General features: G+C 38.7%; 1 protein-coding gene across 3 annotated transcripts in view; it reads left to right on the forward strand.

Annotated features, from left to right (window-relative positions):
• HELZ (helicase with zinc finger) overlaps window positions 1-27,626 on the forward strand; it is a 129,279-nt gene that overhangs the window by 85,851 nt on the left and 15,802 nt on the right. For all 3 annotated transcript variants that reach the window (XM_090291094.1, XM_090291096.1, XM_090291095.1), the window contains exons 24-31: window positions 4,647-4,851; window positions 10,147-10,198; window positions 10,941-11,131; window positions 12,834-13,041; window positions 17,310-17,389; window positions 21,244-21,814; window positions 22,222-22,468; window positions 23,263-23,779. In XM_090291094.1, the coding sequence (XP_090147220.1) occupies window positions 4,647-4,851; window positions 10,147-10,198; window positions 10,941-11,131; window positions 12,834-13,041; window positions 17,310-17,389; window positions 21,244-21,814; window positions 22,222-22,468; window positions 23,263-23,779 (2,071 nt within the window). The remainder of the gene's footprint in view (window positions 1-4,646; window positions 4,852-10,146; window positions 10,199-10,940; window positions 11,132-12,833; window positions 13,042-17,309; window positions 17,390-21,243; window positions 21,815-22,221; window positions 22,469-23,262; window positions 23,780-27,626) is intronic.

Raw genomic sequence — 27,626 nt, forward strand, 5'->3', positions numbered from 1 at the left:
ACAGAAATCGGTCCGTTTACTGTTTATTAAAAGTATATTTGGGTAGCATATTGCTGTGATATTTTATCATTTAGTTTTTCTATTTGTCATTTGATAAATGTGAGAACACATACAGTTTGATGAGAATTTAATAGATTAAAACACATGTATAAAATTGGACATGTATTAAAAGTAGAAACTGTTGGGGGAATAAATTAGGTAAAACAGTATCTTGAGCCATATTAGTTTTGGACTGTCCTTATAAATAACTCCAGACATTTACCAACATGAATATCTTTTAGAAAACCTTTACCCGTTTCTGTAGAGTACTGTGCATTGCCCGAGAACAGCGTTTTCACCCCTTCTCTAACAAGCCATTACTTTCTCGGAGCAAATAGGTGAGTGATTCCGAGGCCCAGCCATCAGAATTATCCAGGGCTAATTTTTAACTCGAAGCCAGCTCTCCTGGTTGCTTATTTCTTACTACTGAGCTGGTATATACCAAAGACTGCAAAATTAACTTGTAAGCTAAGCAAAATATTTTCAGAGAGGTAAATATGTTGTGTCATGTGACTCATAGCTAAATGGGAATGTTGATGATTTGTGTTATTTGGATCATTTAATCATGGCTCTAACCCAAGAGCTGATAGTTGAGGCTTATGGATATTTATGCTTTACTCTATAAATTCATAGAGATTAATTTAATTTCACAATACAGGTAAACCTGGAGAACATAATGTGATTCTTAGATACCATGTAAAAATGGAGGTGTGAATGTTTTGTAGTTTGAGATAATCAGAAACATTCCCTTCTGCCCATTCGGTATTTTCAGAAAACTAATATGATACTTCTAAATATTGATCAAGTTTTCAAGGAATAATTACTATGTTTACATTACCAGTATAGAAGACAACTGGTTATATAATCTTTTTTGTCATAAAGTATTTTTATTTATTTATTTAAAGATTTTATTTATTTTTAGAGAGAGGGGAAGGAGGGGAGAAAGAGAGGGGCAGAAACATGAATGTGTGGTTGCCTCTCACGCATCCCCAACTGGGGACCTGGCCTGCAACCCTGGCATTTGGCCTGATTGAGAATCGAACCAGAGAAACTTTGGTTCACAGGCTGGTGCTCAATCCACTGAGTCGCACCAGCCATGCTGTTGTAAAGTACTTTTAAATAGAATTTCTTTATTAACCTGAAATCAATATAGTGAACTTCCCCTCCCCCACTCACCAAACCTACAACTATTAATATAATAACTGCTGTTTATTGATGGCTTTCTCTGTGCCAGGTGCTAGGTTAAGTGTTTTGCACACTTTGCCTCGTTCAGTTGTCCAAACAGCTCTGCAATGTGGGTATTTTATTTGCATTTTAAATGGGCAGCCTGATTCAGAGTGTTGAAATTACTGCCAGAGTCATATAGCTGTTACATGGTTCACTCAAACAGATGTCAGACTGACTTCACAATCCAAACTCTTCTCCCTGGGCTACCCTGCCTTGCCCAGGAAGGGATGAGTGTACAGGCAGATCTGCACTGAAGGGGAAAGGGCAGAGCGGGGTCACACATTTCCTCAGTGTGTTTGGGGAAGGCCTTCCTTTTAGCTGCATTGCTTTATTTGCAGATTCCATTTACTCTGTGAGATATAAACATATTTCACATATGTGTAGAGATGTGTGTATATGTGTCTGTATACATACATACACACACTTTCTATGACCTGAGGACATCAGTAATTTTTCAAGGTTTTATCAGTGATCCTAGAAGCATAAAAACCAAACCAAAATTTGTATTAATGTAGTGATTGAAAGTTAGGTTATCCTTTGAAATACTTATGTAGAGACACACTTGGGTTCTTTAACCAACATTACTGGAAAAATTGTTAATATAATAATATGTTCACATTTTAGGGAGGGGGCTGAGAATTGGTGAAGTCTTTAAATAAGAATAGTGGTGAATTCTTTTTTATTGGTTGATTTGAGAGAGATGGAGGTGTGGTGAGAAAACATCGACTTGTTGTTCTACTTATTTATGCATTCATTGGTTGATTCTTGTATGTGTCCTGACCAGGGATTGAACCCACAGCCTTAGCAAATCAGGATGATCTAACCGACTGACCTACCCTGCCAGGGCCAAACTGGTGAATTCTTATTCTTATTTTGAGTATAGACAAACTTCTCAAGTGATCTTTCAGCTACTATTCAGAAGTGCCTTATGATGCCACGGATAATATTTTATTAAAGTATTAGGGAGTTCAAGGTCAGTGTGAATAGTCTTTGAAAGAGCCTTCACAAAGAGAAAAAAGGACAAGTTTTAGTTTTAAAACTAATAATTTTTAAAGAAAATATGTTTCTCTGAAAAGTTTAAAAATGAGGTCTTTTCATAAAGTATAATGATACTGTGAATAATGAAGTATTTATTTCAATAATAAAATACTTCAATAATAAAGTATGATAATAATATTGGTGGTGCCCTGTTTCACACACGAGAAAACCAAGGTACACAGAGAGGCTAAGTAATTTGCCTGAAGTTCCACAGCGCTCAGTGAGTGGCAGCCGTACCGAAACCCATCTAGAATCCATGCTCTCCATGCTCTTGACCATTCTGCTCTGTAAATGGGGCAATCAAAAGAGAAGTGAGGTTTCAAATGGGAATTTTAAGTTACTTTCAGAACTAGTTTAACTCGATGAACTTACAGTAAGTGTTTGGTGTTACTTCCGAAGTGGTGACCTTTAGCTTAAAGGCTGCTTCTTTGAGATCCCTGGGGTCTTGTAGACAAAGACTGCCAGGGAGCTACTAACTTCTTAAGTGTGAGGTTGTTTGAAGGTTACTTCAGCTCCTGTTCAGTGCAGTTGAGGTCAGTGAGGGACAGGATAGGAACAAGATGTGGAGTTTAAAAAGGTAGCTTGAAAATAGAGCAAGTTCTAGTATTTTTGCTATGTAAGCTGAAAATCAAAATGAAAATACATTGTAAGAAATCGGTACTAAAAACTGAGCTAGAGTAAAAGCCAGTCCATTCTCTTGTTGTTTTGCTGTGTCTTTTAAGCTTAACACAAATATGAAATGCCACTCTATGAAACTGATGCTTTATCAGTTAGACCAAAAAGCTTCATTTTGAAAAGAGCATGTAGTAGAATTATGTTGGTAAATATTCATACAGTTGAATATTGTGACCTTTTAAATAGAAAAGATGAGAAGGTATATGGATTTGAGATCCTGAGTGCTATATTAAAGACAATCCTTCCTTAGCTATCAGACTGAGAAAGAACCTCCTTCAGAAGAGTCCTTATGCATGTAAACAAAGGGCTGGTTTTAGTGTACGTTTCTTAGCAACACACACTTCCTGTGATAAATGTCAGTTTTGTTAGCCTTTATGTCTTATTGTCAGGAATACACAGTGGTGATATTTTGTAGCATTTTTACTTTTCCTATTGTCGGCATGTAGGCCTGAAATTTTTCCTGGTCCCATTTTTTAAACTCATCTTTAACAAATTAGGAAAGCTGGTAGAAGGCATATGTAAGAGAAACATAGTTTGAAATTAAACTGCGAAGTTTTATGAATATATTAATAACCCAATTCCCATTCATATACTAACTTTTATAATATAAACCTTTTCATTTATGCTTCTTGAAGCCATCTTGATTACCTGCTGTCCGCCTGGACACAAGGATACCAACTTGGGAAGAATCCGTATCACATATCTTTTCTAGCATAATAAAACATTATTTGAACCTCATATTAAAGATAGGTATGCATATTTATAATAGTCATTTAAAATTTTTCAACTTTTTATATGTTGTCTTTTTTGTAATATGTATTTACTATTTTATTTATATTGGAGATCAATTTTCAAACCTTGAGGAACAACAATATACAACTGCAACAAGTTTTGAATATATTTTCTCCTTTAGTATTTATTCATTTGATTAGGAAATGAAAAAATCAACATTAAAATTAGCATTTCAATTTCCTATATTTTTCATAATTTAACTCGTCATCAGTGTTATAACTTGTGCTTGTGACAAGCATCTGTTAAGTAAGAGAAAAATACAGGAGTAGCTAGATATTTCTTAAGAATCCTCATAAGGGTTTTATCTACTTTGTGGCTCTGATTTATGTCCTGAGTTGGCTTTTCTTTGTCATCCAGCACCAGGTTACTTTGGCCCCATAATTCAAATTAGTTTAAATTTTTTGTGCGTGTTTGCATGTGTATGTGTATAATGTATATATGTGTGTATATATATGATGTGTTCATGTGTATATAATGTATGTGTATACATATATGTATATGTAAATATGCCTAGAAGTACAAATCTTCTATAAATTAAATGATTTTGGAATCTTTACTTATGTGGGTATCTAAAACTGTTATTCTAGTTAGTGTGGCTAGTTGAGCATTGACGGTGTTACTTATGATTCATCAGCCAAAATTAATTGAGAGCATACTTTTTATGTTCAACAATAAGAGACATGACTCTAATTTCAGAATCAGCTTCTGAAGTTTGGTGATTTAGTGGGAAGATTATATCTGAGTTGTAGGTGAATATTGGACCTAAGGAGTTAGGGTGGGAGGAGGAAATCTGAAATCATCTTTAGTTGCTTATGTTCATTTTTGTGTTCTCACCCACTGAAATTATAAACTCATCTTCTAAATCTTTTCTGTAGGAAATTTTGGGAGCGGTTTATTGCCCTCTGTCATGAAAATAATAGCCTACACGGAATCACTTTTGAACAGATCAAAGCTCAGCTAGAGGCTTTAGAACTGAAGAAGACATATGTGTTGAACCCACTGGCGCCTGAGTTTATCCCGCGGGCTCTCAGACCGCAGCATTCAGGAGGTGCCAGCAAGCTGCAACAGTCGCCTCCCAAGGTAAAGCCTGCTCACGAGCCTGCAGAGGCGAAAGGGAGAGAAGAGAGCAGCGGTGTCCGAGGGTTATTGGGCTGCTGCTTGCTTTTAAGGATCGAAGGTTACGTTTGGCGGCATGCCATCTCTGCAAGGACGTGTTCTCGTGTGGATGTGTACGTGGAGACACAGGGGGCTGTTTAGCCGTGCGTGGTCATCCTCAAAAGGCTGTCCAGTGCCTGATTTCTTCTTGTGACCTTCGCGTAATATAAGCGCCCAGTCCTTTCTGCTGATAGACTTGTCTTAGCAGGATTTGAATAAAACAAAGCAGTTTAAATGACTAGCCTATCACACTTATTAAAAGCAAATTATTTATAAGGAATGCCATTATAACAATATTTGTATAAAGAAAATAGTACTAATCCTTTGTTGGTGACCAGTTCATTTCAAGCAGTATTTGACACAGTGAGAAAATTTGGCCAACGTCTTGGAGTTGATTTTGACCTATAGTTGTTGTGTAAGAAGTAATCCAGTCCGAGGGAGTGGAGGTGGGAGAGTCAATGCCATAGTTATTTTGGGCAGAGACAGCTGGTTTATTTACTAAAGTGCCTGAAAAAAACTGCTTGCACTTAGCATCTAGAAAAGAAAGTTATGAGAATGACATGTTTAGTGTGTGTTTCAGTGTTTTGGTGTATTTATAGTCATCAGCATGGTGTTAAATTTATTGACATGAGTTAATAGAGTGTGTCAGTTTTGGGCATCATTTAAAAAATATACCTAACGTGCAAGCAGTCACGAATGGTTTAATATCTTGAAAATGTTTTAGCTAAATAGTTATTAAGCTGATAATAGAACTACTTTCTATGTTAATATGCTTTTATATATTCTTAGTTTAATAAAAGTGAACCTAATGTGCAATAATGCTTTAGTGACTTGGGGTTACTGTGGGATTAAGTATTTTGCATAAATGAATCTTCTAGATTTCTAAAGCTTACAGTATTAATAACTGTTTGGTATTATTTAAGTTTCTCCTACAGCTCTGGCAGGTGCTAGAGAAGCAGAAATAAGTGAGTTAGCCTCCAGTGCAGGCGCTGGAGGGGGCATGGTCAGAGGAAGGGTGTGGGTTTAATAAACGCAGTTCCCACCACAGAGACCCTGTTCAGGAGCCCACGGACTGAGTGGGCTAGTGGGGGACTGGGGAGACACGCCAAAGGCCAGAATACGGGCTCCAGGAGGGCAGAGGTTTTTGCCTGTGTTAAGTACGGCTCTAGCCTCTGTGCCGAGTGCATCTGGCTCATCCTAAGTGCTTCCAGGTGTGTTTTTAGATGATGAGTGGAGCCTAAGAAAGGGTTCATGCAGGGGGCTTTATAGGCTCTGCAGGGAACAGCAAGCAGCCGAGGGTATGTGAGGAGTGGGTAGAAACTTTTATGTGTTATTGTTATTTAAAATGTTGCTAAATCATTGTACCCTTTGCACATTCTTAAGTACAATGCAGTCAACTCTTCTTTATTTAACTGAGCAATGTAAGCGTCATTAATGTGCTGTAGATGCAGCTCGATCGAAGCCATGATACCAAATGTCTGATGATCCTAAGCAAGGTCCTGCAGTGTGCTTTTCGTTTTTGTTTTAAAGGTGAAGAAAATATAGGTTGAATCCACTTGCTTTTCCCAAATTCTAAACTCCCTGAAGACAAAAATACTATTCTAGATTCTTTTTATGGCCCCTCAGGTCCAGCCCCACTCTTTGCAGGTGGGTGGGTGCTCAGTAAGTATCAATAAGTGAACAATAGTTATGACGCATACAGTAGTGTGACTTTTTTTTTTTTTTTAATGAGAAGATTATGTAATTAAAGGCAAAGTGGCCATATCCCCAGTTTTAAAAAACATTTTAGAGCATTTTCTTCACTGATCCAGTAGATATCATCTGTTATTTTTATGTCTATAACACAGTATTTCACCAAATTATTAATCCACCTGGTTATTTTGTTATTATTTATATCAACTATAATAATAGTCAATAATATTAAATAACTGAGGTATTGTAAACCAAAGGTTATTTCTGTCCCATTATCCCCTTCCTCTCCCCAGTATTTTTAAAAATTTCCATAAAATCGAGGTTTGAATTTGTTCTGAAATCTTTTATTTTTTATTTAACTTTCTTTTGTAGGAAATTCAAACATTTACTTAAGTAGAGAGAATAGTATAATGAATTCCTTGTCATCCAGCTTCATTAATTATCAGCTTAATCTTGTTGCAACTACAGCCCACTCCCCCTCCTCACCCCCACCACCAAATAGACACACTGGAAAGCTTTGAAACAAATCCCACATATTTTATTTTATGTGTCGGAGTCTGATAAAGGGGAATTTACTTCATTGATAGAAGAAGGTGATATTTCTGAGAACATAATAATTAAACCGTAAGATTTCCCCCCAGGTTTCCTTAATGTTTACCTTTCAACACAATTCTGAGCACAATAGATATGAGAAATTAGTATTGTTAATGTTAGACTAAGGCTTAAAATCCCAGTAAGATTTTGCATAAATAAAATCATGTAGCAGAAAGTAAGAAGGAACTCCTGCCATTTGCAACAACATGGATGGAGCTAGAAAGAATTCTGCTTAGTGAAATAAGCCAGGCAAAGAAAGACAAATACCATATGATATCACCTAATACAGGAAACTAAAGAACAACACAAACAAAAGAACTAAATAGAACAAAGAGCAGAATAGCAGTCAAGAGGGGGGAGTGGGGAGGGAGAGAAGGGGGATAAGTAAGGGAAGGGTTTAGTCAAAGAACCCGTATAAATGACTCATGGACACGGACAACGGGGAGGGATATGATTGCGGGAGAGGGGGTGGGTTGGGTGGGGGAGAGAAATTGGGAGAAAAGGGGACAACTGCAATCGAAAAACCAAAAATTAATTAAATAAATAAATAAATAAATAAATAAATAAAAAAGAAATATGTTAGATTACTGTTACCATTGAGCATAAATATTTATCAGAAAATTACAGTGAATAAGGCTCTGTGAATTAGTAAAAACAACAAAAAAAAACCCCAAGAAAACCCAAACTGAAGAAAAAAAACATATATATATATATATATATCATCGGAAGGCTGGGTCCAGGTTAAACGTGCTCACGGACCTCCTGCCTCAGGGCTGTGTTTGTCAGCAAAACGTACGTCTTGGCGGTTTAGCAAGTAACTTCCTTCTCATTAGAAGGTCAGCGCTGTGATAAGGTTCAGTGCAGGTACCCAGTGTTAGGGGACCCGGGAGCGGGCAGTCCCGGCCGCCCCGCAGCGCCTGTTTCCTGGGCGCCTGCAGAACCGGCACAGAGAGCCCAGTGCGCCCGTCTTCATTCCGCCCGCTCCCGGGGGGCTTGCCGGGAGCAAGACGGAACAGTCGTTAGCACACGCTGGACGAACTATGCAGAGGAGAGATGGTGAAAAACAACTCACAACCCAAAAGCTATAAAAGAGACCCATTTCTGAACATTGTCTAGTCTCCGTTCTCGCGGGTGGCCCCTCCATCTCAGAGCCAGGGATGGTCCCTGGGTCCTTCCCTCCCTTGCAACCTCTGTCACTGCCCCTTCCAGCGCATCTCCGACTTCCTCTTCTGCTGCGTCTCCGCCTCCAGCTGGGGAAAGGCCTCTGCCTTTAGGGCTCGTGTGATTAGATTGGGTCCATCCAGATAATCCAGGATAATCTCCGTAAGTCCCCACCTTTAGTTGTATCTGCAGAGTCCCTTTTGCCACATGACGTGACATTTTCAGGGGTTCTAGGGATTAGGACCTGGACATCCTGGCGGACATCCTGGCGGCGCGCTTCTGCCACCCACGCTGCCTCAATGGCTGTTTTCTTCACATTCTAGTCACAATTGCCCCTGGTTGGCGGGTCCTCAGACCAGGAAATCTGAATGGTTTGTCACCCTCTTCGGACCATCTCCTGAGCCCTCGGCTCTCCTTCCCTCTGTCGGTGTCGGTGTCCGTGCCCCGACTGCCGGTCCCTGCTCGCCGCTCAGGCTTCCGACCTTCCCACCTGCTCCTGCCAGCTCTGCCGGCTGCCATCTTCTCCCTCCGTCTGCCAGCTTTCCTTACCCCTTCTCTCTCCCCAGAAGTTTGCTTCCTAGTGCCGATCACTGTGAAGAATCTCTTATGGCTAATTGACCAAATATAATTTTATTTTGACTTATTTTTTTTTAACTGTTTTAAGTTAGAGCTTAGCTGCCCTTGCCTTCCCATAACTAAGCAACTGACCTTTGATGTTTAGTGCTGATCTGAATATTTAATGTTGCTGACAGGGAGGTAAATGAAGCTTCACTGTACGTTCGCTCTGGTCAAGAATGGATTTTTCTTTGTGCTCTAGACATATTTTCCCCCTTCAGTTTTCCGATGTAATGTACAAATAGCAAATTTTTATGACTCTAAGAGTAAATTGTATTAATGTGCTACTTCTGTTGTTTAATGGCTTTGTGTTACATTTAGCCAATGGAAAGAGAAAGAAATTTTTTCAGGTCTGCAAATTCAGAATAACGTATTGTCTCTTCAAATACTTTTTCTGCCCAAAAGTCACAACTTTTAATGGCGGACTAGTATACCATTATGTGGATCTGCCATTGCTTACTTAGTAAATCCTTCACTGATGGGCATGTAGGTTGTTAGCTATCACTACACGTATAAACAATGCTGTGATGCACATCTGTGCCCAAATTCAGTATTATTCCCCTTGGGTACATTCCTAGAAGTGCAATTACTGGGTTGAAGTGTATGTCCATGTGTGACGCTCTCAGTAGGTTGTTTTCTGGAAAATTTGTATATTCTCTTAAGCAAATTATGACAGTGTATCTTTTTCTCTTTTTTCAGTAAATTTTATACTTCCAGATGCCATGATTCATTCTCAAATTATCCTAAATCCCAAACCATGCTTACATTCATGTTATTGTTTTAAAGGTTCTTACCCTTAATAATTGAAGACTGCTATTTTTCCCTTGCAATACAACTCTTACGTTTTGTTACTTAATTCATAGAAAATTTATAGAGAAACTGCAAAGGACAAGAATTTAGGTTTTTGTCATACTGAGTGCATATTTCTTTTTTTATAAGAATTCTTGAGGCTGAGAATACTTAAGTTCTACCACCATGACGTTACATTGAAAAGAAAGTTGGTTCAGAGAAGTCTAATGGTTATTAATTACAGGCTCATAATCTTTAAGTTTTAATTGTTGCTGTGAACATTTGATTTGCATAAGATTAGGAAGATGGTGATTGTTCTCTAATATTAAATATGTTTCTTATACATTGGTTTTTATTTTTTCTGTAAAGGGGAAAAGCCTGCATCATACCCAGAACGATCATTTCCAGACTGATGGAATTGGTAAGTGGAAACATTAGCTCTCTGAAAACTCACTTTTATGATATAGATTTACCACAGATTTCATCATTCGAAAGAGGAAGGTGGGGAGAAGGACACACACACAGACACCCTAGAACTCATTTAACTCTTCTATTCATGTGTCATTTCTTAAAAGGGGTGGTTTTGTAGGTACCGAGGTGCATATCCAGAAACTTTGAGGAAAACATTTAAGACTTTGGTGCAGCATAAGTTTTTGGAACCTATTTATATCCTGCAAATGTTGGGTCATACAAATTTCAAGATAAAGTTTATTTCAGTTATTTAAAATGTTGAGAATTATGCTTTTCAAATAATAATTGTTTATTCTTCATTTTGTATGTGGCTTTATTACAATTGCAAGTCAAAACTTCATTCTGAAAAATTGTTTATATTTTCCTAGTCTTGGAAGAATGTTTACTGAGAGTGTATGTGGGTGCATGGTTTTCTCTCTTGAAGGACCCATCTCCAGCCTCAGAAGATATTTAAAAATATACTAGTTTATAAAAGGAATCTTTTGCATCTCTGAGGCTAATTTTAGGGAACATTGTAAAATTGTTACATATTTTTAAATATGCTTTCCTTTTCCACACTAATAATTCTTTGATTGTAAGACAATTTATGGCAAACCTGGGAAATACATATTTTTGTCAGATGATGTAAATTATTTTTTTCTAGGTTTATATGTACAGCTATTGAGTATACTCTTTCTCTATTTATTTTTCAGTTCAGCCCAATCCTTCTGTACTTATTGGCAATCCTATTAGAGCATATACCCCTCCACCCCCTCTTGGACCTCACCCAAATTTGGGGAAATCGCCAAGCCCTGTTCAGAGAATAGATCCTCACACTGGGACAAGCATTCTTTATGTACCTGCTGTCTATGGAGGGAATGTAGTTATGTCTGTGCCTTTACATGTAAGTAGATGTTTGATATACTTTCTATTGAATAAAATAAAATAGGCTTTCACTTAATTAGGACTATCCCAAATAGTGTTCTACCAACCTTTTTTTAAAAAACTTTTCAATGACTGTTAATTTCTTTAAAGCAGTTCTTATCTTTAATCTTCCAATTTTGAAATGATAAAAGAAATGTGAATTGATGCTTAATTTGCTACTAGGTTGTGAGTGGCTATGAAGAAATCTGTAAATTGGATATTTTTTGGAAAGCCTTTGTATTCTTTTAAAATATTTTTACTGGGGAAATTGGGCTAAAAGTTAACAGAGCTGCTAAATTGGTCTCTTTATTTTGTAAGGTGGTATTTTTCTTTTATCCCATTTTATTCCTGTATAATTCACTAACCCTTCCTAAGAAATGCAGTTCTTTGGAGGAAGCAAAGAGGCTTGGATTAGTCTAACTCCCTTGGATCTAAATTTATCTGAGAAAGTCCACACCTTATAAAATCTTACTGGTACTTAAAAACATTATTAAATCCTTTCTAAGACTATGATTTTTAGAGGGCTTCCATTTTGTATAAACCCGTTCTTTTCCTTTAAGATATTTGAATATTTTGGTAATTTTGTTAATTTGCTGATACACTCATGTTTCCAAATTCATGAATTTTAGCCTAGAAAGCTTTTCTTTCATTTAAGGCAAGTACTGTAATTCCAGGCACAGGTGATCATTGCCAAGAATCTTTGGTACCCCTGCCATCGTCCTCCAAATGGAAAAATGCTGAGCTGCAAACATTTCTCAGCCCTGTTGATTGTGATAGTTCACAGTCACAGCAGCCAGTGCGAATAACTGTCAGTAAGAAATATGTAATTCATGCCCACTCCCCACAGACTTTCCGTTTTAGCTGAGTTATTTCTTCCCAGACAGCCTGGCAACATTATACATCATCTGCTTTAAATAGTAAGTCCCTTAGGATTTATATTTCATTTTACTAGGTCAAAGAGGCTTTTATTATATAAGATTTCTAAGTGTCTGCATTTAGTAGTTATAATAAAATAATAGGGACAGTAGCTCAGATATCATTGTATTTATCCCTTTTATGTTAATATGCAGGAATTTTACACACACACACTAAAGAAATTTGTTTGTTTCTGTAATTTAAGGGAAGAGTTGAATTAATCAAAAGCATTAATTTAAATTAATGACCTTTATGAATTTTGCCTATCATAAATGAACGTTAAATGATTTGGTTATTCATATCAAGTTGGAGTACATATTTTTTGAGTTGAGACTCCTTAGACAAAATTGTTTCTTAATTTTTCCCCTCTTATTGAGTCTGTTAAACTCTATAACTATACACTTACGACTTTAAAAGATAATTATCATGGTAATCTGTATACATTCATATTGAGGGGAAATGTTGAAGTCTATAAAATGACTTAATGCTTCAAGGAATAATTACCAATTTTAAGTTCTCAATTTCCTTCTAACCTGTAAAATCATCAGTTTTCCCTTACACGCTAAAGATTCAGGGAGCCACTGGAGGCCAGTTGAGGTATAGCAATAATTCTACCAGTCGTTACCATTAACAATGACTTTGTAGTTTTTCATTTTGATAAAATTAACATGTCTGTGTGTGTTTGCTTTTTCCTAATCACAGCACTATAGCAGGTTGCCTTTCAAAATGTACGAAGTGCAATTATTTTGTTTCTTGTAATAATTTAGGTACCGTGGACAGGATACCAGGGTAGGTTTGCAGTTGATCCTCGAATCATTACACACCAGGCAGCAATGGCCTACAACATGAACCTCTTACAGACACATGGACGGGGGTCTCCTATACCTTATGGCCTCGGGCATCATCCACCTGTCAGCATAGGGCAGCCACAAAACCAGCACCAGGAGAAGGATCCACATGAGCAAAATCGAAATGGTGAGTTGCTTCGCTGCTCTCGTGATTCTCAACTGATGATATGCCAAGTTGTGTCAACATATAAACAGTAGGATTGTTACCTTATTTATAGATCATAGACCTCTTTGACATAAAAACTATGGATCCTTTCTCCAGGAGATACACCGCCAGATTCAGGATACATATTTACATGACCTCCAAAAGTTCCTTCTAGTCCCTTTGTGGTCTGTCTCCTCCAGGCCTGGCCCTGGGCAACCACTGATCTGACTTTCGTCTTTAGCGGCAGTAAATGAAATCCCGGAGGATGTAGTGTTTTGTGCTGTTGTCTGGCTTTGTTTACTTAGCTCAGTGCTTCTGAGATTCGTTCATGTTACCCGCGTCAATTGTTTGTCCTTTTTTACTGTTGATTAATATTCCATACATGAATGCATTATGATGTTTTTATCTGTCAGTTGATGGACACCCTACTTATTTTTGATTTTTGGCTCCTCAGCTGCTGTGAGTATATCTTTGAGCATATATTTTCATTTCTCTTGGGTAGACACCCCGGAGTGAAATATTAGAACTTTATAAGAAACTGCCTTATTGTTTTCTAAAGTGACTGGACCAGTTTCTATTTCTGCTGTAACGTATGTGATTTCCAGTTGCTCCACATTCTCATTAGCATTTGCTATTGTCAGTCCTTTTAATTTGACCCTTGCTAGTGGATATCTGATACTCCGTGACCCTAATAACTAATGATGCTGAGTATCTTTTCCTTAGGCTTATTTGCCATCTGTATATCTTTGATCAAATCCCTATTCTTATTTTTTGCCTGCTTTTTTATTGGTTTGTCTGATTATATCATAAGAATTCTTTATGCATTCTATACACAAATCCTTAACGTAGTATTAAAAAATGTTTTCACTGAGGATATGGCTTGCCTTTTCTTTTTCTGAACAGTCTAAAATTTTTTTGCCTAATTCAAGATCACAAAGATCATGTATTGGTTTTTTTCCCTAGAAGTTTCATAGTTTTAGGTTGATTTTGAGTTAATTTTTGTATATGGTGTGAGGTGAAGATTGAGGGTTTTTGCTGTTCTGTTTTGTTTTTGTGTATATATGGTCAGTTGTTCAGCACCATTTGTTGAAAACACTGTCCTTCCTCCATTAAACTAACTGGGTTCCTGTGTTGAAAATCAACTGACCACATGTGTGAGGTCTGTTCTGTTCTGTGGTTGCATGTGTTTATGTTTATGCCAAATACACTGTCTTGATTACTGTAGCTTTATAAAAGTCTTGAAATCTAGTAGTGTAAATCTTCCAACTTCATTCTTTTTCAAAATTGTCTATTTCAGGTCCTTTGCATTTCTATATACATTTTAGAATCAGCTGTAGGTTTCCACAAAAAAAAAAAAAAAAAGTCTGCTGGGATTTCGATTGAGATTGTGTTGAATCTATAGCTCAATTTGGGGAGAATTGACATCTTAATAATCTTGAGTATTCTGATATGTGAACAGGGCATGTCTCTCTCAAGCTCTTAAATTTCTTTCCAATTTCTTAAGGTGAAAGATTAATACAGATATTAGAGTTATAATTTTCTTCCTTAATAGTGTATTCCACAAATTCCAGTGTTGTATTTTTATTTTCTTCAATTCTGTACACTTTCTAATTTCTAATTAGATCCATGAATTATTTAGGAAAGTGAATTTTATTTTTCAGTTATTGGGGATTTTCTAAGAAGTCTTCTGTTATTGATTTCTGCTTTTAATTCTGCTGTGCTATGAGAACATGTTTTATATGACTTGAATTCTTTTGAATTTACTGGGATTTGTTTTATGACTTAGGGTATGGTCTGTCTCTAAGTTTTCCATGTGCATTTGAGAAGAATGGAATGCTCTATAAATGTTAATTAGGTCATAGGATTGTTCAAGTCAGCTATATCCTTGCTGATTTTCTGGCTACTTTAAAAAAAAAAAATATTGAGAAGGAATGTTGAAATCTTCAAATATAATTAGTATTTGTTTTTGTTTTTTTAAGTTTAACTTGATGCATTTTGAAATTCTGTATTTAGGTACATAAACATTTAAAATATTGTGTGCTCTTGATTAAGTTATTTATCATGATGGAATGAATGATCTTTATTGCTGGTAATATTCTTTGTTCTGCGATCTACTTTGCGTATCAGTAAAGCCACTTAGCTTTGTTTTGACTGCCATCAGCACAGTATATCATTTATTGACCTTTTACTTTCAATCTGTTCGTGGCTTTGTATTTAAAATACATTTCCTTTAGAAAGGTTGGCTCTTGACTTTTTTACAGTCCTATATGATAATCTCTTTCTTTTAATTGGATTATTTAGAGTACTTATACTTAAGCTGATTATTGATATAGTTAGGCTTGATTTTATCATCCTGCTCTATCTTTTAAAAAAAATTTCTCAGTCTGTTTTTTGTTTCTTTTTTCCTTTTACTCTGCCTTCTTTTGGATTATCTGAGTACTTATTATCTATCTATCTATTTATTTATTTATTATTGTTTTTCAGTTACAGCTTCCCATTTTTCCCCCCACCCAGCCCACCCTTTCTCCCAGTCATTCCCCACCCCGCTGTCCATGTCCGTGTATATCTGAGTATTTTTTATGATTCTATTTTATCTCCTTTGTTGGCTTATTAGCTATAACTTTATTATTTTAGTATTTTCTATAGGGTGTATAGTACACATCTTAAACTTATCAGTCTACTTTGCAACTTATATTTACCACCTCATGTATAGTAAAAGAACCTTATAATATTTCATTTTTTTCTCTCCTAGCCTTTATGGTACTGTCATAATGCATTTTACCTTTACACATGTTATAAGCTTCAAACGTTTTTTTTTTGTGTGTGTGTGTTAACATACAATTATCTTTTAAAGAGTTTTAAATAAGAAAAATAATATTTTGTATTACCTATGTAGTCAGCATTTCTGATAATTTTATTTATTTCTATATATTCATGTTTCCATCTGATACAATTTTCCTTCTGCCCAAAGGAGTTCTTTTAACATTCCTTGTAGTGCAGGTCTGCTGGTGATGAATTTTTTCAGAGAAATCTGATGTCAACCTTATCTTTGGTTTTCTGTATGAAATGTGTCCTTTTCCCCTGACTGCTGTTAAGAGTTTTCTTTTATACTGGTTTTAGTAATTTGATTATAACACTTCTTGGTGTATCAATAGTTTTTTTCAGTCTTCCTGTCTTTGGGGTTTGTTGAGTTTCTTGGATCTATAGGTTTACAGTTTTCATCAAATTTGGACAATTTTGATCCCTTTATTTCTTTAGATTTTTTTTTCTGCCTTACCTCCTTCTTTCTTCTTCAAGAATTCCAGCTACTCATATAGTAGTCTGCTTGAAGTTTCTCCACATTTTAAGATGCTCTCTTCATTTAAAAAAATTATTTTTCTTTTTTATATTTCGTTTTGTATCCTTTTTATTGCTCTGCCTTCCGCTTCAGTATGTGTTTCTTCTGCATTGTCCAGCCTGCTGCTAATTCCATCCAGTATACTTTTCATCTCAGACATTGTGGTTTTTATTTCTTGAAGTTTGATAGTAAGGCTATCCTGGCACAATAATTGATTTTACAGTTTTGGTGGCATTCCTAAAGGAATGTTCTTAAACAAGAACCCAAATCAAGGATTCTTGCAAAGAATTTAAAATATCCAACAGTTAATTGTTAAATATTAAAAGCCTTTCCCATCCATGAAATAGCATTGTCTATTATAATCATGATATTTTTAACCTTAATTTTGCTTCCTCTCTTTATCTTTCACTTATATTTGGTTTGATATTTATTACTTTTAAACAATATAACTACATTTCTTTCAGAATATTTTTATTCAGTGTAGATTCCTTTACTAAATTAGATTGACACATTATTTGGATATTACTTAATTGCATTTGTAAATGACCAAATTTTTGAGCCTTTATTAATAGGCAAGAATGCCAACTTTTTTCTATGTCCAGTTTAGGAAATTGAGGCTGTAAATTTCTGGAGAAGGGAAATTATCTTTGGAATTACGTATTTAGTATTTTAAGATAATCCCTTTATTAAGCTTTCGCCTTGTCAATGAGGTTTGCTATATCTGTAAATTTTATTTCTTGCAGAGAAACCGCTACTAAAAATTTAAGAACAAAACTCAAGCAGTAATATAAATCAATAATAATGGGTGAAAAATGTTTAAAATGTTTTATTTCTTTTGTCTAATACTGGATAGTCATTGGAAATACAATATACATTGGAAACAATTTATAAGAATTTTAAAATGTTTTCTTAGGTAAAAGTGATATAAATAATCCTGGACCTGAAATTAATAAGATTCGAACACCAGAGAAAAAGCCTGCAGAATCAAAACAGGTATGCTGCTTACGTATAGTGAATGCATCGTTCTGATGGATTTAGAATCTTAATGTTTTTTTAAGAAAGCATTTACCTTTTTATGTATTTTTTATGTTTATTGTTTCACCATAGTCTGGGGGGTACATGTTACCCTCTTTCCCTCCACCTTTCCTTTGGCTACATTATTAACTTGTCAGAAAACTTTTCTCAAATTGTGATATTTGGTGATAGACTTGAATTTAGAGACTTTCCATGATAAAGTAGCAAATGAAGACACAGCTAAAAGATGAGTCATTAAAAATAGTCTCAGACTGAGAAGAGCTGGGTAGTGAAGAAGAAGGAAGATTTAACTTCCTCAGGGGGGAAGGAAGACATAACTTTCTGCCCCCCACCCCCGCACACTGTGTACATCCATTTGTTCATCTGCTTTCTCTGCGCCTGTGCTTGCGGGCCGGTTAGCGAAAATCAGATTACTGGCTGGATGGGTACCCCTGGGAATTATGTTTTCTCCTCTCAGGGAACCCAAGAGGCTCTCCCGCGTTGCTTTTGTGTTGGGCTCCTTTTGCCCAATTTCTCAGCAGCTCTTCTCACGCCTGATTATCTTCCCCCTTCTGTTACCCTTATAATCAGGAGACGACCTTGCCTTAGACTTCTATCGTCGGAATTCACCCTGTTAACTTAAAACTTCAGACTTACCACTTTCCTACACCTTCGTCCATCATTACTTCTTTATCTCCGGTCTCAGAGGAGGGGTTCCCATTGAAACTGATCTCTCCCCTTCTGGTCATGTCACAGACCGTATCCCTTCTTCTCATTTATCTTTAGATTCTAACTACTGGCTCTTCCTCCTCAGCCCGTAAAAAAATCGATTGATAGACTATTTTTTTAGAAGACACTTTCTTTGACTTTCATCTTCTTATAGCTACTGACCTAATTTCTCCTTCCCACCTCATCTTTTATATGCCTCTTAACAAACACAGTCTAGTATCAGGCCTCAATATTTCTCTGACACTGTTGCATTCTAAGGGACAACTTATCTTGGTGTTTGGCACTATTTTCTCCTTCTTTCATCTTGACCATCTTGTTCCTATTTGGTTTCTGTTCTACTTTTCACAACTCGAGCTAATGTGACCTTCTGTCCCTTTGCTAAGTTCCTGTCCACCTCCTTCCCATCTGCTCCTAGTCCTTAAGTTGGGGGTTTTCAGGGTTCCGTCACTGTCCCGCACCTCTCTTTGCATACTGTGGTTTCTTACTACAGACTACTCCGTTTCTGTGATTTCAGATACCTGCTCCATGGTAATGATTTCCAAACCTGTATCTCCAACCCCAGCCTTGCTGTGGGCAGCTGCTCTCCTGATTCAGTTTTTGTCCCATAGCTGCTCTGACACGGTTTCCATAGCTGGAAGGACACAGTGCCCGCGGGAGGAGCCTCAGTGTGAATGAGGCAGCCAGGGGCTTCCCAGTAGAGCAAGAGGGCAGCGGCAGTGGACGTGGGAGTCCTGTGTGTTTGGGAGGGGAGCGGGGAGAGAACACGGCTTGTTAGTGAGGGCCGTGCAATGGCAGCGGCAGCGCAGGGCCAAACCACGTGCCAGAGTCTTAGGTGCTGTCAGAGCAACTGACGCCAGGGTAGCTCAGTGCCTTTCACATCCTTGCTTTTACGTTTCTGTTATGATCCTTCCCTGTTAGGAGACTTGGCACACTTACAGGTGTGTTTCATTTTCTTCACCACCCTGATGCTTCGTCCTGCAGAAGAAAATTTCCTAGCTGTCCTTGAGTTGGGAGCTCAGTATTAGGAGGAAAGTGATCATTAATTCTGATCATAGTAGACTCAGATCCCTTCAGACCTTACAGTGCCCTATCCTGCCTAGCCCGTTGTAGTATAATGAAGTAACACGTCTCGATCTAAATTTCTATGGCCCTGGCCTAGTTACCTGTCCATGTCAAAGTCAGAAGTGAAGGTGGCAATTGAAACAGTGGCTTATCCACAAGCAACCTTGACATCTAATCATGCTCTTCATGCAATCAGAGTGTGCATATCAACAGTCTTTGGGAAAGTATATCCCAGCTGAATGGAGCTTCAGTCTTTAAAAAGATGAAGATTTACGAGGCAAAATGTTTATTTATTAAGACCCTTAATCAGATTCTGAGACATTTGAAGAGCAGGCATTGCAGCAGCTTGGGCCAACTAGGACAGAGTTGCCATCCTTCTCATTTCATTTTCCAGACAATTTCTATACACCTAGTAATTTCAAGGACCTTATTGGCCCAACATAATGGCAGTCCATTTGAGCTGGTGATTAGAGATGAGTGTGTACTTGGGGCGTGGTTGGCACATAGCTTGCTTGTCAGGTGTACCCCAGGTTCAATTCAGGAACAAGCTGCTAGTTCTGTATTCTTGGGAATGGCCAATGCTGTGTCTTAACTTGAGAGCCTTTGGTGAGGCAGGTACTCCTCAGTGAATATTTCAGCATTGAAACTTGTAAGGACATCGGTGTCCCTAAACAGCTCGTTGAGTGTTTTGACAAAAATGGAAAAGAAAAATTGCTTCTTTCCGCCTTCTATTTCATTTTTCACGTTGTCACCATTTATGATCAGACTCACATTTCAGAAGGATGACAGCATTCCCTAGCTTACAGACCTTTGGTACTTGCCTCAGTTCGCAGGATTAAAAAAGTGCTTCTACTTAGTGTTGACTCATTCAAGGTCAAGTGTAATTGGGCTCTTGCAGCTTCATTTGATGGCAAAAAGGGGAAAACCGACATAGGAACAAGCGAAGTTGTGGCTCTGTGTACACAGAGCTTCTCAAGCTCTTCAAACTGGCCACACTCCCTCTCCTCTCCACTTCTGTGTAAGCTGTTATCTTTACCTAGAATGTCCTTCCCGCCCTGGAGAATTCCAGCTCTTGGAGCAAGACTCAACTCAAATGCCATAGCCTCTGTGAAGCCACTTTGAATTTTCCCGGGCACTGGGATCTCACCATTTCCTCTTACAGCACTTCTAATTCTGTGTTTACATGTCGGCATCTTCTCCTGGACTCTAAGCCAGGGCTTAGCAGACTTCCTCTGGAAGACCAGGTAGCAAATCTTCAGGCTTGTGGGTCACATGGTTTCTGTCGCAGCCACTGGCCTCTGCCATTGTAGTTAGAGGGCAGCCGTAGCCGATAAGTAAACGCGTGATCGTGGCTGCTTCTGTTCCAGTAAAACTTACAGAAATCAGTTGGGCTGGGAATGGCCTGGGGCCGTAGCTGGCCAACCGCTGCCAATCTGGCTGCTGAGGGTGCAGACTAAATCTTCTTATTGCCTTCAGTCTCCAGCACCAGGCACAAAGCCCTTGGTAAGCCCTCAAAAATGTTTCTTGAAAGAATACATGTCAATATCTAGTATCAAAAACTTCCAACCAAAATGGTTCTACTAAGGTAATATATAAATTATTTGTTCACTTCAAATTTTCTTAAATTAATATAGGTATCTTTGAAGAAAGAGATATATAAAAACAATAAAATCAGAAGGAAAGAACACATTTTAATGATTTATATCAGACAGGAATAAATGGTTATCTTCCAAGGAAGAAAGTGTGAAATTAAAAATAATGTCTTTTAAAGGAATTTAAGTGGTTATGCTAATAAAATGGCAGTATCTCTCCTTATGACTCAGACTTAATATGCTGTTTATCTGTTTCATCTTTCCTAATTTAAAAAATAATTGTTTTCTAATTTGAATGTCAGAGAGTGATTGATTGGGCACCCTGCACTCTTGCTATTACTTATAAGAATGTGTGAGATCCTTAAGATGTGCTAGGGGTGGGGAAAGGAGGAGAGCCACAGGACTTGGATTTTTCCACTGCTAAAAAAGACTTCTTATTTTCTTCCCTAGATTGATTTGGAATCAAATCCACAGAACAGAAGTCCTGAATCACGTCCTGGTGTTGTTTATCCCAATACCAAATTCCATCGCAAAGATAATCTCAACCCAAGACACATAAACCTTCCCCTCCCTGCGCCCCATGCGCAGTATGCAATCCCCGGTCGCCATTTTCACCCCCTTCCCCAGCTGCCAAGACCACCGTTTCCAATTGCGCAGCAGCACGCCTTGTTAAGTCAGCAGCAGAATAATTTGCCTGAACAACCAAATCAAATGCCACCCCAGCCAAATCAGGTGGTCCAGCAGCAGCATCCGCTGCCTCAGCTGACTCAGCAGCCCCCTCCCCAGCTCTCTCCTGCCTATCAGTCAGAGCCCAATAGTGCTTTTTTTAATAATGCAGTTCCGCATCGACCACAGTCGCCTCCTGCGGAGGCTGTGATTCCCGAGCAGCAGCCCCCGCCCATGCTGCAAGGAGGCCACAGTCCCCTGCGAGCCATTGCGCAGCCTGGTCCCCTTCTTCCTTCACCTCTGAGTAACTTCACTGATGAGAACCCCCCAGGATTACCCATAGGGGAGGCGCTAGGTAAGTTCTCCTGTCCCTGCTGAATGTGACAAATCCAGAGATTATTTACCTAAAATAATATGTCCTATACAAAATTAGTGTGGATCAGGATTGATTCATTTCTTTAAATATTACCAGCCAAACCCAATCACTTAGTGTAATAATCAGAATCTAGTTCCAAATGCTATGTAATGTTAAGCACCAGTTGATGCCAGGTTGTGTGATAATGTAGTTAAGGAAATATCATCATCATCATTATCGAAACTCAGATTACCAGCAAATTTATAAAACATTTGCTTTCTCCAAAACCCAAACTGTAGTAATTTCTTTGTCTTTGTGGAGAAAACCTGGTTGTCAAAATTCTTGAAACGGTTAACTGGAAACCCTGCATGTGAGAAAACGTGAACTTTTCCCGAATGCTTTTGCAGATCGCATGCACGGGAGCGTGGCCCTGGAGACGTTGAGGCAGCAGCAAGTGCGCTTGCAGCAGTGGAGCGAGCACCACGCCTACCTGAGTCAGGGCGGTGTCCCGTACCCACACCCACACCCTCACCCCCCTCACCCTCACCTCCAGCACCTCCCACAGCCGCCCGTGGGGCTGCACCCGCCGCCGGGGCGGGCAGACTGGAAGCTCCCCAGCGGCGCTGAAGGCGACGCAGAAACAACAGGTTCAAGGTATTCCAGCGGCTGAAATCAGCCTCTGAAACGTGACCCACCTGCTCCTTTCTTTCCTGAATGTCCTTGTAGCTTCTCATTGGAATATTGTCCCCAGGGAAATTGGATGCTGGCCTTCTGAGCACATGCTACACAGTTCTATTGAGTGGCCGTAAAATATCGAGAATCGATGTAGAAGTAACTGCAAATCTAGGCATGGACCGTCTGTGCGCTGTAAATTAATGTCTCCCGCTGCTTTGTGGTCTCTTCTAAAAAAGGAAACATACCGCCCTACTCAGTAGTGTTTTTTCTATAATCAGTAGCAATACTTATGAAGAATGAGTGAAGGCAGAAGTAAATCAATGGTTAACATTAAAAATTATTAATATATTATTAATTTTTTCCAGTAGCATAGAACTCTACCTTCTTTTAACTACATATATTTATGAGTGTTCAGTTCTTGCTCTAAACTTGCTTTTCTGGCCAGTGCCGTGTGAATGCACCAAAATGTTTCCTTATCCCTTCTGAACATGGTCCCCCATTATGGTGAGCTTTTATCACTGCCAGCCACCAAAGGCATGCAGGGACAAGGACAGTTGTTTTTAATACAAAGGGAAAATAAAGAAACCAGGGACTTGGGCATACTTACTGTCTTCGGTTCAGCATCTGTGGAGCGTTAATGCTTATAGTTGAGATTAATTACCACTGGCTCGATGGTTTTGTTCGTAGAAATTGCACGCACCTTTGCCTGAGCTCCCCTTAATGTGCTGGAGCCTTTTGTTTTCCCCTCCTGACACTTTGTCGTCATCACGCAGGTTTCCAGGCTTACTCAGAGAGCTGCCGAGTCGTGATCAAAGCGAAGCGCGGGACCTAGCTGAGATGCCACCACCTCAGTCAAGACTTCTGCAATACAGACAAATCCAGACTAGGAGCCCACCAGCAGTCCCATCTCCTCCTTCCAGCACAGACCACAGTAGCCACTTTTCTAACTTTAGCGACAACAGCAGAGACATCGAAGTAGCCAACAACCCAGCATTTCCGCAGCGCCTGCCACCCCAGATCTTCAGCTCCCCTTTCTCGTTGCCGTCTGAACACCTAGCCCCGCCCCCCCTGAAATACCTGGCACCCGATGGAGCGTGGACCTTTGCTAACTTACAACAGAATCACCTAATGGGGCCGGGTTTTCCCTACGGCCTACCTCCGTTGCCTCACAGGCCACCACAGAATCCTTTTGTACAGATACAGAATCATCAGCACGCTGTTGGTCAAGAGCCATTTCACCCACTGTCATCTCGAACAGTATCTTCTTCTTCGCTCCCCAGCTTAGAAGAGGTAAATGCCTTTCTTTCCTACCTTCTTTGAGATTAGTTGATTGCAGAAAATGTCAGTATTTATTGATTTGATAGTAGTGACAGGTATTACTGAATTTAGTAGTCTATTAAAGGTAGTATTTTCTTGGAACTTATTTTAATCATCCTCCCCGACCCCCCAGATTAAGTGGGGTATTTCAGACTTTTTAGAATGCTTATTATTTTTGACACACAAAGCCCCTTAGAGTCTTTTATCGTTGGTTTGGAACATTTCACCATCTGACTAACTTGAGGAGGGAAGCTAGCTTAGTCTTGGGTAATCCGGGGAAATGGTTTTTAGTGATTTATCTTTTTGCTTAAATTACATCTGTTAATTAGAACTTTCTGTAGAGGTTGGCTTTCTCAGCCAGTGGCCAGTTCTAAATTCTGTGCTCTTTATCCTGTGACTCATCCTGGTGGTTTCTTGGACGAGAGAGGTGATACAAAATGACACACCAATTCCCAGGTGTCAGAATTTGCAATGCTTCACATAGAATTGGCTCTGTTAAACCAAGCATTTTAAGGTAAATTGAAATTTTTAAATCTTAAACTACTTAGGTATTTCCAGAGAGCGTCACTGATAAGAAAATCTCAGTAATTCCAGGTTATAAAGCTTCCAAAGCAGTACCACTTGATAGAGACTACAAAAACTTGCTGAACTGTTTATTAGCTCTAATAGATTTTTTGTGGTTACCTTAAGATTTTTTTTTATATAGAAGGTAATGCCATCTGCAAATATAGCTTTGTCCTTTGTTTCCAACCTGGATGCATTTTAATTCTTTTTCTTGCTTAATTGTCCTGGCCAGAACCTCTAGTATAATGTTTAGGGTGCATACTGGGCAAAATTAAAGAAAAACAAGTATATCTAGGGTGAGTTCTCCAAATTTCCTTTTGTTACTGATTTCTAATTTTATTCCATTGTGGTTGGAGAACATATTTGCATAACTTTAATCTTTTAAAATTTATTGTGACTTGTTTTGTGGCCCAACATATGGTATGTCCTGGAGAATGTTTCAGGTGCTCTGGGGAAAAATATGTATTTTGTTCTTGTTGGGTGGAGTGTTCTACAGGTACGTTAGATCTGTTTGGTTTATATTGTTGTTCACATTTTCAGCGCCTTTGGATCTGCTGTTAGGCTTTATATCCGTTATTGAAAGTAGGGTATTGAAGTTTCCAGCTATTATGGTTGAATTTTTTACGTACTTCTTTCAGGTCTGTCAGTTTATGCTTCATGTGTTTTGGGAACCTGTCGTTAGGTTTACATGTATTTATAATTGTTATGTATTATTGTTGGATTGACTTTAAATCACCATATGATGTCCTTTCACACAACAGTTTTTGTCTCCAGGTATGATTTTTCTGGTATTTGTATAGCCACTCCAGCTCTCGTTGGGTCTTTCAGCACATGTGTGGTCTTCTAGATCCCTAGGAGTGTGTCAGAGCTGTTCCAAGCCCTTATCCCCCACAGCATGTCACTCCCCGGCCTTTCGGCCAGAGCCTTCAATTAGTCTGCCATTCCGCCCACCGAGCAGCCGCGGTCTCAGGCAGCAGCGGCTCACATATGTGCTGGTACCTGTTTTGGGTATGGCCCCGTCAGAACTGGCTGAATGCTAAGGTGGACAAAAATAGGATAAGTGCTTTTTTGGTGTCGTCTCATTTTTTAAAAGCTGCCAGATAGGTCAAAATAAGTAATTACAGTTGTTGCGAATGAGGCCTGTTCCGCTCCTTCTGGTCCTGGTGGCCGAAATGCAAGATCTTATTTCCAGGCCACCGCTGAGTTGGGGAGCGGAGGGGTGAGACTAGGGTGAGTTAAAGTGCCACAAGCCTTGCTGCTCTCGCTGAAATTTCCTGGTTTTTCTTGATCACGTGGTCGCCTGGTTGCTGCAAGCTTTAGTTTCCCCAATTCCAAGAAAGCTGATTGTGAGAGTTTTGCCAGTGTTTTCATTGCTTTTATGGAGGGATGCACTCTGGAGTTTCTTATTCCACCATTTTATTGATATCACTTGTGATGTTTTGACTTAATGTGCCAATGAGTTCCTAACACGTGTGGAAAACAACACGAGAAAGTTTTTACTTATTTACTTACTTATTTATTTTTGGGGGGATCCCACACTCTGTAACAATTGCCCCCTCTCAGACTTAAGACCCTTTATAATCTTATAAAGGACAATGGACGAAGGGCTCATGCTCTTCTAGCTGCTTCAAGCTGAACATGGTCGTCGTCCTATCTACCCTTGGGTCCAGAAATCCCTAGTAAGAGTGGGGGTGTGGAGGGGAGTGTGGCCTTCCCACGTGGGGAAGGATCGTGCAGACTCCAGGTCAGGTGGCTGTCCTCGGACCATGGCGTGCTCGGTTTAACACGCTGGCATCCTTGTTGTATTCTGGAAACATGTCAAAGTTTTTATAAGGTCTTATCAAGTTTTGTACTTTGGGAAAATTGTGAATACTGAATCAAGCACTTTAATGATTGATCTGTTTAAATGCTTCTTAGTTCTTTGTACCCTTGTGCTCTTAACATCTGATATTACTATTCAGCTGTGAGTTAAATGCTTCTTAGTAATTGTTAGTGGGTTCTTAGAGTGAAATTACTTTTCCAAAAACATTTGATCAACTCTATTTTGAGGCATGAGATTCAAAAATGATGACTAACTTGCAAAACTGAAAAATACCTTGACAAGGAAAATATTATTTTTACCACATTGCAGGTCTTGACGTTTTCAGTGCATTAGGATAACTTGCGTGTTATGTTGTTCAAAATGCCTTTGCATGAATCATCCTGCAGAATAAATGGCTTATGTGCTTGCTGTTTCTTTCCAGCCTTTTAAAATAATTTCTTTAACGTCAACAATACAGAAAAATGTCTTATTTTCCTCCCTACTGTGAATTCTTTTATTGCTAGAAACCTTGGTAGATCAGTCTTATGTGGGATGAAAACATGTGGATGTTAGCTTGACATTTAACTTGAGTGGAGATGGTCTTTCTTTCATATTCTGTGTTTTCTTTTTTATATTTAGATTTTCTTTTGACAAGTGAAATGCATGGTCAGTGTGGAAAATGTAAAAGTTAGAGAAATTATTTTTAATTTCACTATACAAAGTCCGCTATATAGCGTTTAGCTTTTCAAAGCATTCATATATATGAATGTGTGATTGACTGATGGAGGGGGACTGTGTTGAGGAAGCCCGAAACCGTTTCTTCCCCTAATTGTGGTGCTCAGTTACACCACTCTGAAGCCTTTCCTTCCCTAGGTCGAGGCACCCGAATGGGATCTTGATCCTAACAGACAACATCTTTGCTACTTAAAATTTTTGCGGTATTCTCATTTAGATGTTTAAGGCTTAACCCGTGGGTTTTCATTCTCTTCCTCCAAAGCAGCAGAAGCGCTGGCCCTCAGCGGCCTGGAGGAGGCTGGACACTGATCTGGCAGCGGTGCCTTCCACCGCTCCCACTTCTGCTTCTTTCCCGGCCTGATGGGTAAGGGCAAAGGTGCCGTTCTGCCTGGTCCGGTTACAGACCATTCCACTTGTCTTCATAGTCTTTTATTCTATTACTGTAGTCTCACTAAATAGAATAGTAGCTTTTTTATCAAATGCCAAATTCTTTATAATAGCACAGTATTGCCCTTGCACGTCTTCTAGTGACTGTGGAGGTGGGATGGATGAAATGCAGAGAGAAAGAGTGAAAGCTCGGTCTTGGCTTCTGAGCTTCTAGTGGTTCGTTTTCTGGTAATTTTGGCACGACCCAGGACTTTCTTGGGTAATTTTTACGTGTATGAGAGTTCTCGCTGTGTGTGATAACTTGAACCTCCAAGTGAGATGCAGTTTCTCTGT

The sequence above is a fragment of the Furipterus horrens genome, unplaced genomic scaffold (genome assembly GCF_987537825.1).
Source record: "Furipterus horrens unplaced genomic scaffold, mFurHor1.1.pri manual_scaffold_11, whole genome shotgun sequence".
In the NCBI taxonomy this organism is placed as follows: domain Eukaryota; kingdom Metazoa; phylum Chordata; class Mammalia; order Chiroptera; family Furipteridae; genus Furipterus; species Furipterus horrens.